At 46.7% G+C, this 12079-nt stretch overlaps 1 protein-coding gene across 14 annotated transcripts in view; it reads left to right on the top strand.

The window, feature by feature from the left end:
* Window positions 1-12079, top strand: part of ADD1 (adducin 1) — a 73430-nt gene that overhangs the window by 27398 nt on the left and 33953 nt on the right. For 12 of the 14 annotated variants that reach the window (XM_072946930.1, XM_072946928.1, XM_072946929.1 and 9 more), the window contains exons 2-3: window positions 7385-7599; window positions 10738-10900. In XM_072946930.1, the coding sequence (XP_072803031.1) occupies window positions 7405-7599; window positions 10738-10900 (358 nt within the window). In that variant the 5' untranslated portion in view covers window positions 7385-7404. Of the gene's footprint in view, window positions 1-7382; window positions 7600-10737; window positions 10901-12079 lie in introns of those variants that run through there. The other 2 variants (XM_006213031.4, XM_015246813.3) reach the window with 1 other exon arrangement.

The raw sequence follows: 12079 nt of genomic DNA, 5'->3' as shown, positions 1-12079 counted from the left end.
AACCAGGCGGCCTGAGTCTGACTCCAGCAACCCCACTAGACGGCTGAACGGCGTTGTGCCGCAGCTTCCTTATCAAGTGTAGGAAAAAAGGGGTTAATACACGTACAAATGAGGTTTAGATCAGTAGTTAGCGCTCCGTGAGCAGTACTTTTTCTAAAGGGAACTTGGAGCAGTTTCATCTGAAAACATCTGGAGACACAGGAATAGACATGATCTGATCAGAGGCATTAAAGGCTTTCACTGTGCTCTGAGGCCCCAGGCGGGCGCACTCGGCTGGAAGCTGTGACAGGAACCTTGAGCAGAAGGTAGGTGTGTGTGTGGGTCCTTTCGGGAAAGTGGAGAAGCAGGCTAGTCACGTGGGCCGTGGGAGGTTGCAGCTCGTCGCGGTGTGTTCTGGTTTATTTGGGAGAGGGCTCCAGCGCTGGGTGCCTTTCTGTCACTAGCTGAGAGACTCCCCTTCCACTGAGTGGCGCAGTCCCCTTCCAGAGTTGTAGGTTCTGAGAGCCTGGAATGAATTTCTGGGCGAGCCTTCTTGTCTCCCCACCCACGGTGCCGGACAGGGTGTGGACTGTCTGTGCAGCACTCTTCTCAGCCCTCTGCCTGCCCTTCGCCGTCAGCGCTGTCTCCTCCAAGCCTGTTTAAAATCTTGTCACTCTTTCCAGCTAAGGCTTTTTATTTTAGCCTGTTTTCTAGCTTTATTAAGGTATAATTGACAAAATTGTCCTATGTCAAAGTGTGCAAGGTGATGATTTGGTATGTGTGTCATCGGGAAATAATCCCTCAAATCCAGTACTGAACACGTCGGTCCCTCACATGGCTGCCTTGCTCTGCTCTGTTCTGTTTTTGGTGAGACCGCTGTCTGTTTGAGGGTGTCCTGATGATGCTGTTTCTTTCTGGGTGCAAAGCTCATGAGCCCTCCCAGAGATGTTCATTCGCCAGGCGACTGCCACCTGCCCCAAGCCAGCCTGGAAGGCCCTGCATAGCTCTAAAAGCATCTCTTTTGTGAAGCTTTCCTGACAGCCTGTTCTGTTAGTGCCCTGGGGCTGCCACAGCCTGGGCGGCTGCAACAGCACAAGTTGATGGTCTGCGTTCGGAGACCAGAAGTGCGAGATCAGGGCTCAGCAGGGCTGGTCCCTGAGTTGTGAGGGAGCCACTGGGCCAGGCCTGTCGCCCCGCTGCTGGTCTGCCGGCCATTTTAGGAGCCCCTTGGCTTGTCGATGCAGCACGTAAGCTGATCTCTGCCTCCGTCTTCACGTGGCAGTCCTCCTGTGTGTGTGTGTCTATGTCCAAGTGTCCCTTTTTTATAAGGACACCAGTCCTATTGGAGTAGGGACCCATCCTGCTCCAGTGTGACCTCATCTTAACTAATGACATCTGCAGTGACCCTGTTTCTGGATAAGGTCACATTCTGAGGTGCTGGAAGTTAAGACTTCAGCATGAATTTCAGAGGCACACAGTTCAGCCTGTATACCCTTCTCTCTGCTTTTTCTGCCTCCCTCTGGGCACTTTCCTCCTGCTCGTGTGTAAGTAGATTTCTGTCATGGCACCAGGAGTGTTTAATTACATCTGGGTAGCGTCTCCTCATTTTGTAATTGTTTTATCTCTGGTGCCTTGCATGTAATGTGGAAAGGAGCTCCGGTGGAGGTACGTTAAGTACCAGGAGTTGGTAGAAATGAAGGAAGACGCTGCAGAGGGCACCTCTCCCCTTGCTCTCCTACTGACAGTTCCAGCAGCTGTCAGGAGTTGGGCGTAAGGTGGCCCAGGACACCAGCAGACGCTACCACTTTTATTACCACATGAGCATATTTGATGCCTCTTGGTTTATTTCCCATGGACTGGTAATTCATTACCACCTGGCAGCCATTTTGCTTTCTGAGGTGTGTTTTAAGAGCACATAGAAGCTGACAAGACCCTCTGGATCTTCTAGCTTACGGTTTACCCAGAGAATTTTGTTAATGGTCACTTTCTTGTTTCAGCTTTTGGTTTGAATGTTCCGTTTTTAGGGATTCAAAAGTAAGTCACGGGAATGGTTGGAATAGTTCGCAAAATGTCTGTGCCAGGAGGGAGATGCCAAGAAATAACTGACTCTGCCCCAGAGCTTCAGAGTTAGCTCATTAGATACGTTAGAGAAGCAAAAGTTTGTCTGTTCTCTGATCTGAGGTTTAGTTGCACGTCAGTGAGGATGAACCGCCTCAGGGCTGGAGTACCTTGGCTGCGAAAGGCACGTTTTTATTTCCAGAGTAAGTCACATGGTAGGCAGAGTGGTGTCTTCTGGGATGTTAGTAGAAGATTTGGGTGGTGAAGTCTTAAAATTTCCATTCACCCCAGTGTCAGTCTGAAGGCGTGTGCTGAGATGTGCTCACATGAAGGCAATGGAGACCAGCGTACGTAAGGTCTGGAGGCACTGTTTTCTCGGAGCAAGGAAGATCCTGGAGTATTTCAGAGACACAGAATAGAACTGTTTCGTGAACCCTGTTTTATCCTTCATCCAGCTTCCACAGTTGCCTCGTGGCTGGTCTTGTTTATTTGGGTAATGCATACTCTCTCCCTCAACCCTGTCTAAGTTTAGCCAACTCCAGATCCGTAAATACTTCTGTATGTATCTAATGCAAACATAATAATATTACACCTAAATTTTTTCACAATAGTTCCTTAATGCCATCCAAGTCCAGTTAGTATTCAGATTTCTAATTGTCTCAAATGCCAGTCTTACATTTTTACGTTGTAATTTATTTGAGTCAGGATCCAGCTAAGGGCCTCCTGTCACCTGTCATGCTTTAATCAGGGGAATGAGTGACTTGATCTGACTTACATTTTGAAACTCTGACTTCTCTGTGGAAAATGGATTGCTGTGGGGGTTGTTAGGAGACTGGGAGTAGAGAAATCATTTAGGAGACTGGTGGATGTCCAGGAGGTGAGTGGTACTTACCCAGATGAGAGCAGCATGGGAGAGGCGGAGAGCGTGGATGAATGTGGCCGCCACACGGGCGGGCAGGGCTCATCTGTCTCGGTTCTTTCAGACTTCTGGGTTCTGGAGGGGGTAGTGTTTGTTTATTTGAAAGTCTTGTCCCCGGAGGTTTCATTGATTTGGGTGGTGAAGTCTTAAAATTTTTACACAAGTTGGGGGTGGGGAGTGGGAAGGGATAGACTGGGATTTCAAAATTTAGAATAGATAAACAAGATTATACTGTACAGCACAGGGAAATATACGCAAGATCTTATGGTAGCTCACAGAGAAAAAATGTGGCAATGAATATATATATATGTTCATTTATAACTGAAAAATTGTGCTCGACGCTGGAATTTGACCCAACATTGTCAAATTATTATAAATCAATAAAAAATGTTAAAGAAATTTTTACACAGGTTAAATTATAGTGGCTTTATGGAGTACTGGGCTGGAGGAACACTAGTCCACACTTGTCTTGAATGAGTTTATTCAACTTTAATACAGCTCATCTGCCATTGTATCATCTTGTCTGTGTGTGAATAAATGATAATACTGATAACTATATATAGTAGAATAGGAAATTTATAGCTTTTCACTTAAACATTATAATCTTTTATGTATATTGTGTTGAAGAATCTTTGTAGTTTCATAATACTGTATTGAGCAGATCGTGTTACAACCATTCCTGTACCGTTGGACATTGATCTTTTTGAATTATTTTATTGTTTAATTACTCTAAGTACTGTTGCAGGAAATTTTCTTTGCGTCTGTAGTTTTCTATTTCTTTTTAAAAAATTTGGATTAAATAACTTCTTTGTAGAGATTGTCACAGAAGTCTGCTGTCTTAACACACACTTGAAGACTACACCCGTGAAACCGTGGAGCCATAATTGGTGAAAACCCAGTGCAGGTTTTGTGCTTTGAAAGTAGAATTACGCTTACTGTTGGTTATTGGGCTCAGAATGTGTGTACTTTGACTTTAAGTTTATAGGCTTCCTTGTTGAGGGAATGGAATGCGTGCATATCTGGTCTTCAGCCTTTATCTTATCCCATTCACGGGCAATCTGTAGTAAAAAGAAAGCATTTCTGCCTTATCTTTAACATGTTGGTTTTACAAAGATTCTTTTCTTTCCGTCAGCTGTGGGAACCAGGAAGCAGCTGTAGTGCCTCTAAAATGCTCCCCTTTGTCCTTATTTACTGATGAAAGTGGCTTAAAATTGGAACTCATTTAGTAATAGAGAAGTCGTGATACTGTGTATCCTTTTGTCTTTTTTGCTTTTTTGGAAACACTGAAGTGGAACATTTTTATCGTTGGCTCAGAATGGCCAGCTTCATTTACATCTAATGAAGAAACGTGTCACAGCCATTAGTGTTTCGTCCTTTGGGTCATTCTTTCAGAACAAACTAGGTTGAACAGATGAAACTACACATTTTCAGGGCTCTGTTCAGAGAAGAGGAAGTCAGGTGGCGGCTTGCTGACCCCGGGCTGCCTGTAGTCCTTGGCTGCTTTGTGCTGTCGTCTTTGTCAATCAGCTGTTGCTTATGTACTATCTTTAGATTTCAGGAAAGCAATGTCCAATTTGGTCTTTTCTTTAAATTTTTTTCTTCTATTCATTCTTTGGCTATTAGTACAGCAGAATATTTTTAAAAATTTAAAAATTGTACACAATTTTTCAAGGTTGCTTTCCATTTACAGTTATTATAAAATATTGGCTGCATTCCCCGTGTTGTACATACATCCTGAGCCCATCTTACGCCTGTGAGTTTGTACCTCCCTGTCCCCAATGGTTTTGATAAACAAACTGTCCTTTAAAGCCTTGCTGTTCAAGTTGTGCTCCGAGTTCAGTGGCATTCGTATCACTTGGGAGCTCCTGAGACGTGAAGAATCTCAGGCCCCACCAGACCTACTGGATGTGAATTTGTCTTTTAACATGATTCCCAGGCAGTTCAAATGCACATTAAAAAGCTAACAGTGCCAGCCCCAGATTCCCAAGGTTGGGTCCTGCTGGTCAGGGCACCTTTGCGCCTGTGCCCTCAAGCCCGTCCCTTGGGGACATTGTTTCCCCTTGCTGCCTCTTCTGCTGCCGCCACCAACCGTCATCATTATCGTCATCATTTTTTGCAGTGTGGCTCAGAGGTTAAGAACAAAAGCTCTGCAGCCAGACGGCCTGTGTTAGAATCCCAGCCCTGTCGACTTCCATCTGAGTGACCTAAGTCCCCTGGTCTGTAACGTGAGAAAGCCAGAGCAAGTGGACAAGCCGAGGAGGTGAGAGGACAGAGCGTACGTAAGGAGCCGTGTCTGGCATTCAGGTCTGGCTGCTGTCACTCGCCTTCCTTTGTCATGAACAGTATTTTAGTTACCTGCTGCAGCAGGACAAACCATCTCAGGACCTTGCAGCTTAAAGTAGTTATTTTATTCATAGTTCATGATTTTGCGGGTCAGGAGTTTAGGCAAGGCTCAGCTGGGCAGCTCTGCTCTGTGTGGCACCCACCAAGGACGCTTGAAGACTTTCAGGCTTTTGATTATTTTAATTAAGTTCTATATTCTGGATGTAAATATCTTCTCAGATATATGATTTGCACATACTTTCTTCCATTTTATGGGTTGTTTTTTTCACTTCCTTATTTATGTATTTTTTTTGATTCCACATATGAGCAATTTCATATGGTATTTTTCTTTCTTTTCCTGGCTTTCTTCACTTAGAATGACATTCTCCAGGAACATCCATGTTGCTGCAAATGGCATTGTTGGTTTTTATGGCTGAGTAGTATTCCACTGTATAAATCTACCACATCTTCTTTATCCAGGCCTCTGTCGATGGACATTTAGGCTGTTTCCATGTCTTGGCTATTGTAAATAGTGCTGCTATGAACGTTGGGGTGCAGGTGTCATTTTGAAGTAGGGTTCCTTCTGGACATGTGCCCAGGAGCGGGATTCCTGGGTCCTATGGTATTTCACTTCCTTACGTATCCTTTGAAGCACAAATGTTTTTACTTTTGAGGAAGTCCAGGTCATCTCTTTTTTTCTTGTTGCTGTCTTTTTGGGGTTATGCAAGACTTTGCCTAACCCAGGGTCTTGTGGATTTACTCCTTTACTTTCTTCTAAGAATTTTATAGTTTATGCAGTTACATTTAGGTCTGTGTTCCATTTGGAATGAATTTTTGTATGTAGTGTAAGGGGCACCACTTACTTTTTTAGTTGCTGATTTAACCTTTTAAAAAAAAACACACCTACTTTGCTTATCCTCTGTGGCTTGAGGAACTGTTGTTCACTCACTCGTCATTGAAACTCTGTCTGTGGCTTCTGAGACTCTTTCTCATCTTGCCTTTTGGTCCTTTCCTTCTTGTTCTTAATGTATTCAGATATTGTAATTTAGATACTGTTACATGATGGAAGCTGTTCTAGGTGCCTGTTCTGCCCTCCTCTTCTCAATTTGTATTCTGCTGCTGGCCAGTTTCCTCTCCTCTCCTGGCTTTAGCCAGCGTTTCTGTGCTAGTGAATTCCGGTCAACAACTCTGCCTTTCTCAGTGAGTCTGTCTCCCCTGCGAGACTGTTAGACTGTGAGTCCAGCTTCCCTAAAGTGAGGGCCACATCTAATTAATTTTGTGGCCAGCGGTGACTGACATACGATGCTCAGTAGATACCGTATATATGTTGTTAAAGCTGTCATTTAGTGTTTTATAAAAGCAGAATAGAAATTGAACTATTTGTATGATTAGTAAAGGTGCTGTTTAGAGATTTAGTAGTTAAAAGATGAATATAATTTAGTGCATTTGAGCATCATTTCAGATAAAAGACGGCAGTTAAAAAGAATGTAAATTAAGTAGCCATATTAGCAGATTTCTAAATTTGAGCCATTTGGGCATCTTTTGAGGTTATTTACAACCCAGGGCGTGGTGACATTTTCAGTACCTGCTGTTACTGTTCTTTGAACCAAACTGGTGGTGTTGATGGGGAACATTTCCCGTTTGTGTGAATATAGATGTGTGAGCAGCTTCTGTCCTGTTGCTCAGCCTGGGGAATCCTGTGCAAAATCGCCACCAATACTTTTTGGGGAAAATAGCATAAATCAAATTTTTCCGGAAACGAACTCTGCTGCTGTTAGAAGACCCTGTCTGTGTGGGACACATGACGACTTTCGGCTCTCTGACGGTCAAAATTTTCCTAAGTTTGTCAGAGGAAATAGTAGCTTTGTGGGATTCTTCTGTTGTCGCTGAAGAAGAGCAAGGGCAGAACTGCCATGGCTGGTGGGAGGGTGGGAGATGGCTGGTCAGCCACAAAGAGGCCTCACACGTCATGGCTCTGGCCGATGGCCAGGGTCACTCAGGGCGTCCTTGGGCTGAAGATGGTATTTATCAGGCTGATGTGCTCATTGTGAAAGGCTGCTGGACATTGATTCAAAAACAATACTTTCTTTTATTTTGATTCTGTAGGAACCTAGAAAGATTGTGCAATGAATGGTGATACTCGGGCTGCAGTGGTGACCTCACCACCCCCGACCACAGTCCCTCACAAGGAGAGGTATTTCGACAGAGTGGATGAGAACAATCCAGAATACTTGCGAGAGAGGAACATGGCCCCAGACCTTCGCCAGGACTTCAACATGATGGAGCAGAAGAAGAGGGTGTCCATGATTCTGCAGAGCCCCGTAAGAGGAGCCTTTCTCTGACCGCGTGTCCTCCTCCTTCCCTCCTTCAGCCTGTCTGCTCTGCTGTGTGGTCACAGTCAGTTTTACTCACACAGCAAGTCAGCGCCAAGGGCTTGGAAAGGTTCATTAAGTTCGAGTTACCAGACACAATAAGCGGAAGTCTTCAGTGTCATAGAGGGCAGGAGGTGTCACTTTTCCTTTTTACCCTCACTGCTTCTCTGGAATCTTTAAATGCTGGGACTGTTTAAAAATGACTGATTCCTCCTAAACGCCTGGCCTGGGGCTGGGCCCCTAGTAGGTCTAGACGGCACCCGGTCACGGGCGGCTTTCACCGCGGTTGCGCGGCGTGCTGCGCCTCGGCCGCGCCCCGGGCCGGGCGGCGCTGCTCTCGGGCTCTCGCGCTGAGACTGCTGCCCCTGTGCGCTTCACTCTCTTTCTTTTTAACCTGTTCTTGTTTCGTTTCCTGAATATTTTGGGGTGTCATTTGACAGATAATTCATTGAGCTTTTTAAAAATTTTGACTTATTTTTTATTTTATACTTTTTTGGGGGGGTTATTTGTTTATTTTTAGAGGAGGTACTGGGGATTGAACCCAGGACCTTGTGTCTGCTAAGCACGCACTCTACCGCTGAGCTGCACCCTGCTCCGTGAATTTTTTTTAGTGGTAATCAATCCATCTCCAAGCAACTGGGGATTTAGCAGTAAACAAGACATACAAAGCTTTTTCGTTTGGTTATTATCATTCATCTATCGTTTTTCAATAATATAACTGACAGTAGAGTGCACGGGTCTCAAGCATACGGCTTGATGAGGTCTGACATGCAGGCAGCACCCGTGTAGGCGCTCAGGTCGCCTCAGACTTGCGTTCTAGTCGAAGGGGATAAGCAGTGAGCAACAGACAGAAGCGAAGGGCAGGAAGCAGTTGGCTGGTTAAGTTGTGCCGGTGATTAGAACAGGCCTTTCTGAGTAAAGGAGTGACGGGAAGGAGCCGGGACTGGGGGAGACGCATTCTGGGCTGAGGGAGCTGCTCATGTGAAATTCCCAGGCTAGGCATGAGCTTGAAAGAGTCGGAGGCAGCCGGGTGGTCTGAGCATAGGAAGCGAAAGGCAGGAAGGTGCAGCGAGGCTCGAGGGGCGGGGGAGCAGGTCCTGGGAGGCAGTGCGAGCTCAGCTGAGGAGCTTGTCTTACATCCAGAGTACAGTTGTCATTGGAGGGTTGCAGACGGGAATGGCCCGATTCAGTCTTTGAGTAGCTCATTCTGGTTTGGTGCAGAGGGAATATCATGTGGGGCAAGAGAGAACGCCGTCTCCCAGATGCGGTGATGGGAGCGTGGGCCAGAGTGGTGGTGGTGGAGGTGGGGAGAGGTAGACCCATCTGAGTTTGACTGTGAGGGTAGGGTGAGTAGGATTTGCTGATGGATGGGGAGGAAGAGGTGGGAGGAAATGAAGAATCAGAGCAACATGTGGGCTTGGCTCAAGTATTTTTCCTGGTGAAAAGCAAACAGCAGTAAGTAAAAGTCACCTGGGATAGAGTGAAGTAGCAACTTACAGCAGCTAGTGTGCACCAACGCCACGCTCAGCACTGGGGTGTGGAGCTCCCGCCCGCAGTCGCTTAGAGCCCAGCAGCATCAGAGTGTTCCTGACGCAGGTGCATCCAGAGAAGGGCCACCAGTGAGAAGGCTGGCAGGACCCGGGGCCTTGCTGGGTAGGGCGTGCCTGGGCTGGCTTCTTGGTTCCGGGCACGTAGTGGTTCACCCACAGTGAGGGGTGGGCAGGCGCCCTGTGGACGCAGGTGCTATAGTTGGCGGACGTGAGAGGGAACCTGTGAGAGTTCTTCAGAGTGGCTCTGTTCTCGGGGATAGCACCTGGAGTCACTGCTGAGGACGGGCGCCGGGAGCAGCGTCAGAGGCTTGAGGAGAGAGAAGGCATGAAGGGGAGGTGAGGGAATGGGTCAGAGAAGTCGAGGGCGGTCTTGGGTTCGTGTGAAGGGTGCACTCAGGGCAGTGGCCCTGAACTTAACGTGAGGCAGCGCAGGAGTCTCTGCCTTTTCCCTACAGCCACTTCCAGCGGCATGAGTAGAAAGGGTGAGGAGCGAGCTTTACCCAGGACTGGGATTTTGCCGGATGAAATGGTAGAGCTGAAGTTGTGAGCCAGGGAACGGTGACAGTGTTAAACCAGGGGCCTAAGCTGAGTGAGGGGCCGGGACACAGGGAAGGTGAGGGATGATGACAGGGTCTTAGGATCACTGTGGGCTGAAGAAGGGTGCGCTGGACACTAGGAAGAGGTGTCTGCAGGGCACAACCTTGGCTCTGAGATTGAAGAGGGACGCAGTTACTGGGAATGAGCAGGTCCCTGGGGCACAACCACGGAAACAGGAGGCCGAGGTGAGTTGGAAGACGGTCATTGGAGGAGAGGCGATTAGGAAGCTGAGAGGGGAGGGTATGGATGTTGGCCCACCCGGGATTAGGACCAGGCGAGTGCATGAGGTCATTGGCCAGTGACTGCTGGTTGGGGCCAGAGTCTGGGACCCAGGTGGACAGCCCTGGGCCTCACTGGCATTGCTGAGCTTGGCTCTGGACTGCGTGTGTGGGTCATCGGGGTTGCCGTTGGTACAGAGGCCCCTTGTAGTGTTGTTTTTCTCCTTCTGTGTTTTCCTTACTAAGTTTTAAGTTCATTAATGGCAAGGCCGTTTTTTCCGTCTATATGTCCTCAGTGCCTAGAACAGTGTCATTTAATTTTTCTTAGCCTTTCGTACTGTATGTGCACAGCATTCCATTGTAAGGTGAGTCAGTATATTTAATCAGTCCTCTGCTGTTTAAAGTGTAGACTGTTACCTGTTTTCCCCTTTACTAGTGATGCTGGAATGAGCATCTAATGAATAAGTCTTTGAGCACATCTCTGATTAGTTCTTTAGAAAAGATTCCTGGGAATAGAAGGCCTGTTCAAATTCTTAAGTGTCTATATTGTTAAATCACTTTACAGAAAGGATGTGCCAGTTATGCGCCAAGTAGCGAAGTATGAGAGTATTCACTTGCCACTGGATGAAAACGGACTCAACAGTGGTCTCTGTGGCAGTTACCCCTGCCCTCCTGAGGGACAGAGAAGCAGCGCCTCATTGTTTTAATTCGCTTTTTGTTAGGCTTTCTGTGAAGAGCTGGAGTCGATGATACAGGAACAGTTTAAGAAGGGGAAGAATCCCACAGGCCTGCTGGCGTTACAGCAGATTGCGGACTTCATGACCGCGAACGTCCCGAACGTCTACCCAGCAGCTCCACAGGGAGGGATGGCTGCCTTAAACATGAGTGAGTAGCTCCTGGCTCTGTACGCTGACTGACTGACATCAGGTGTTGGTTCCTGTTTCTCTGTCTTGCCTGTTCCGTGGATTTCTAGAACGTCTTGGCGGACGCTCACCAGTGTGGTGCTGCCATTACTGTCTAGGGGACACTGAGACTCACGTTTAACTTACGAGCTCAGACTTCCGTCTTGGAGTGGAATGGTAGTCAGTAGGTTTTCGTTTTTTTCACGTGGGTTCTAGTGATACATGAATCAGACAATAAAGAACAATGTAATGTATTTACTTGGATGTTGTCTTCCAATCAGAGATAAAGAGAACTTCATTTCAATAGTGCCACACCAAACAAGGAAAGGAAGAAAGAAATCTGACTGGTTTTAATTGTGTCCAGTAGTTTGTTTCTTAAATATAAAATTTTTAATACAAATTTTAACCTTTGTTATAAAATAGAACATATGCAGATGGCACTGAACAAGTGATATATAACTCAGGAATGGTTTTAAGGTGACGCCTTTATAACCGTCACCAGGCTGAGAGGGGAGGAGTTACAGTCGCTGCCCCTTGCCCGACCCCTCTCTCAGAGGAACCATCGTCTTGACTGGTGTGGTGTTGTGCCTTGCTTTTCTTTGTGGTTCTGTCACCCAAGTGGTCATCCCTAAATATTATGCTTCCGTGTTTGTCTATTTTGCTTAATGTCTCTTAAGCATTTTTAAGGTTACAAGTTGCCCCTCCATTTCTTTTTCTCCTCTCTCTTTAAAGAAAATGGATTTGTTGACCTACAGAGTTTTCTAGTCTGGGTTCTGCTGGTTCCCTGTCCGTGGTGCTGACGTGGTCTTTTGTCTTTTGTGTTCGCAGTAGTTGGTAGTTGGCTCTAGAAGCTTGGCTGTGTTTGGGTTCAGGTTTCGGCAGGCCCTGCTTCGCGGGCGGCACTGCGCTTATAGTTCTCACAAAGGTGCGTTGGTCTCCTTGTTTCCCCTTGTGTTGTAGCAGCCGTCGCTGCTCAATGCCCAGGTCTCTCAACTCACTAAAGGTCCCAGGATGGTGCTATTTCAGTTGTTTCTCTTTGTTCTGTATTTATTAATTAGAATATTTCTGCAAAGAGAAGCTTCCTTGGGAAATGGGACGTGGCCAGAAAGGGGGCCGCCTCCTTCCCTGTCACTCAGCATGTGCTTGCTGTGAACCTGGTGCT

Source organism: Vicugna pacos, chromosome 2, assembly GCF_048564905.1.
Source record: "Vicugna pacos chromosome 2, VicPac4, whole genome shotgun sequence".
NCBI lineage: Eukaryota > Metazoa > Chordata > Mammalia > Artiodactyla > Camelidae > Vicugna > Vicugna pacos.
Note: the sequence above shows the minus strand (reverse complement) of the source record. Positions and strands in the feature narration are given on the sequence as shown.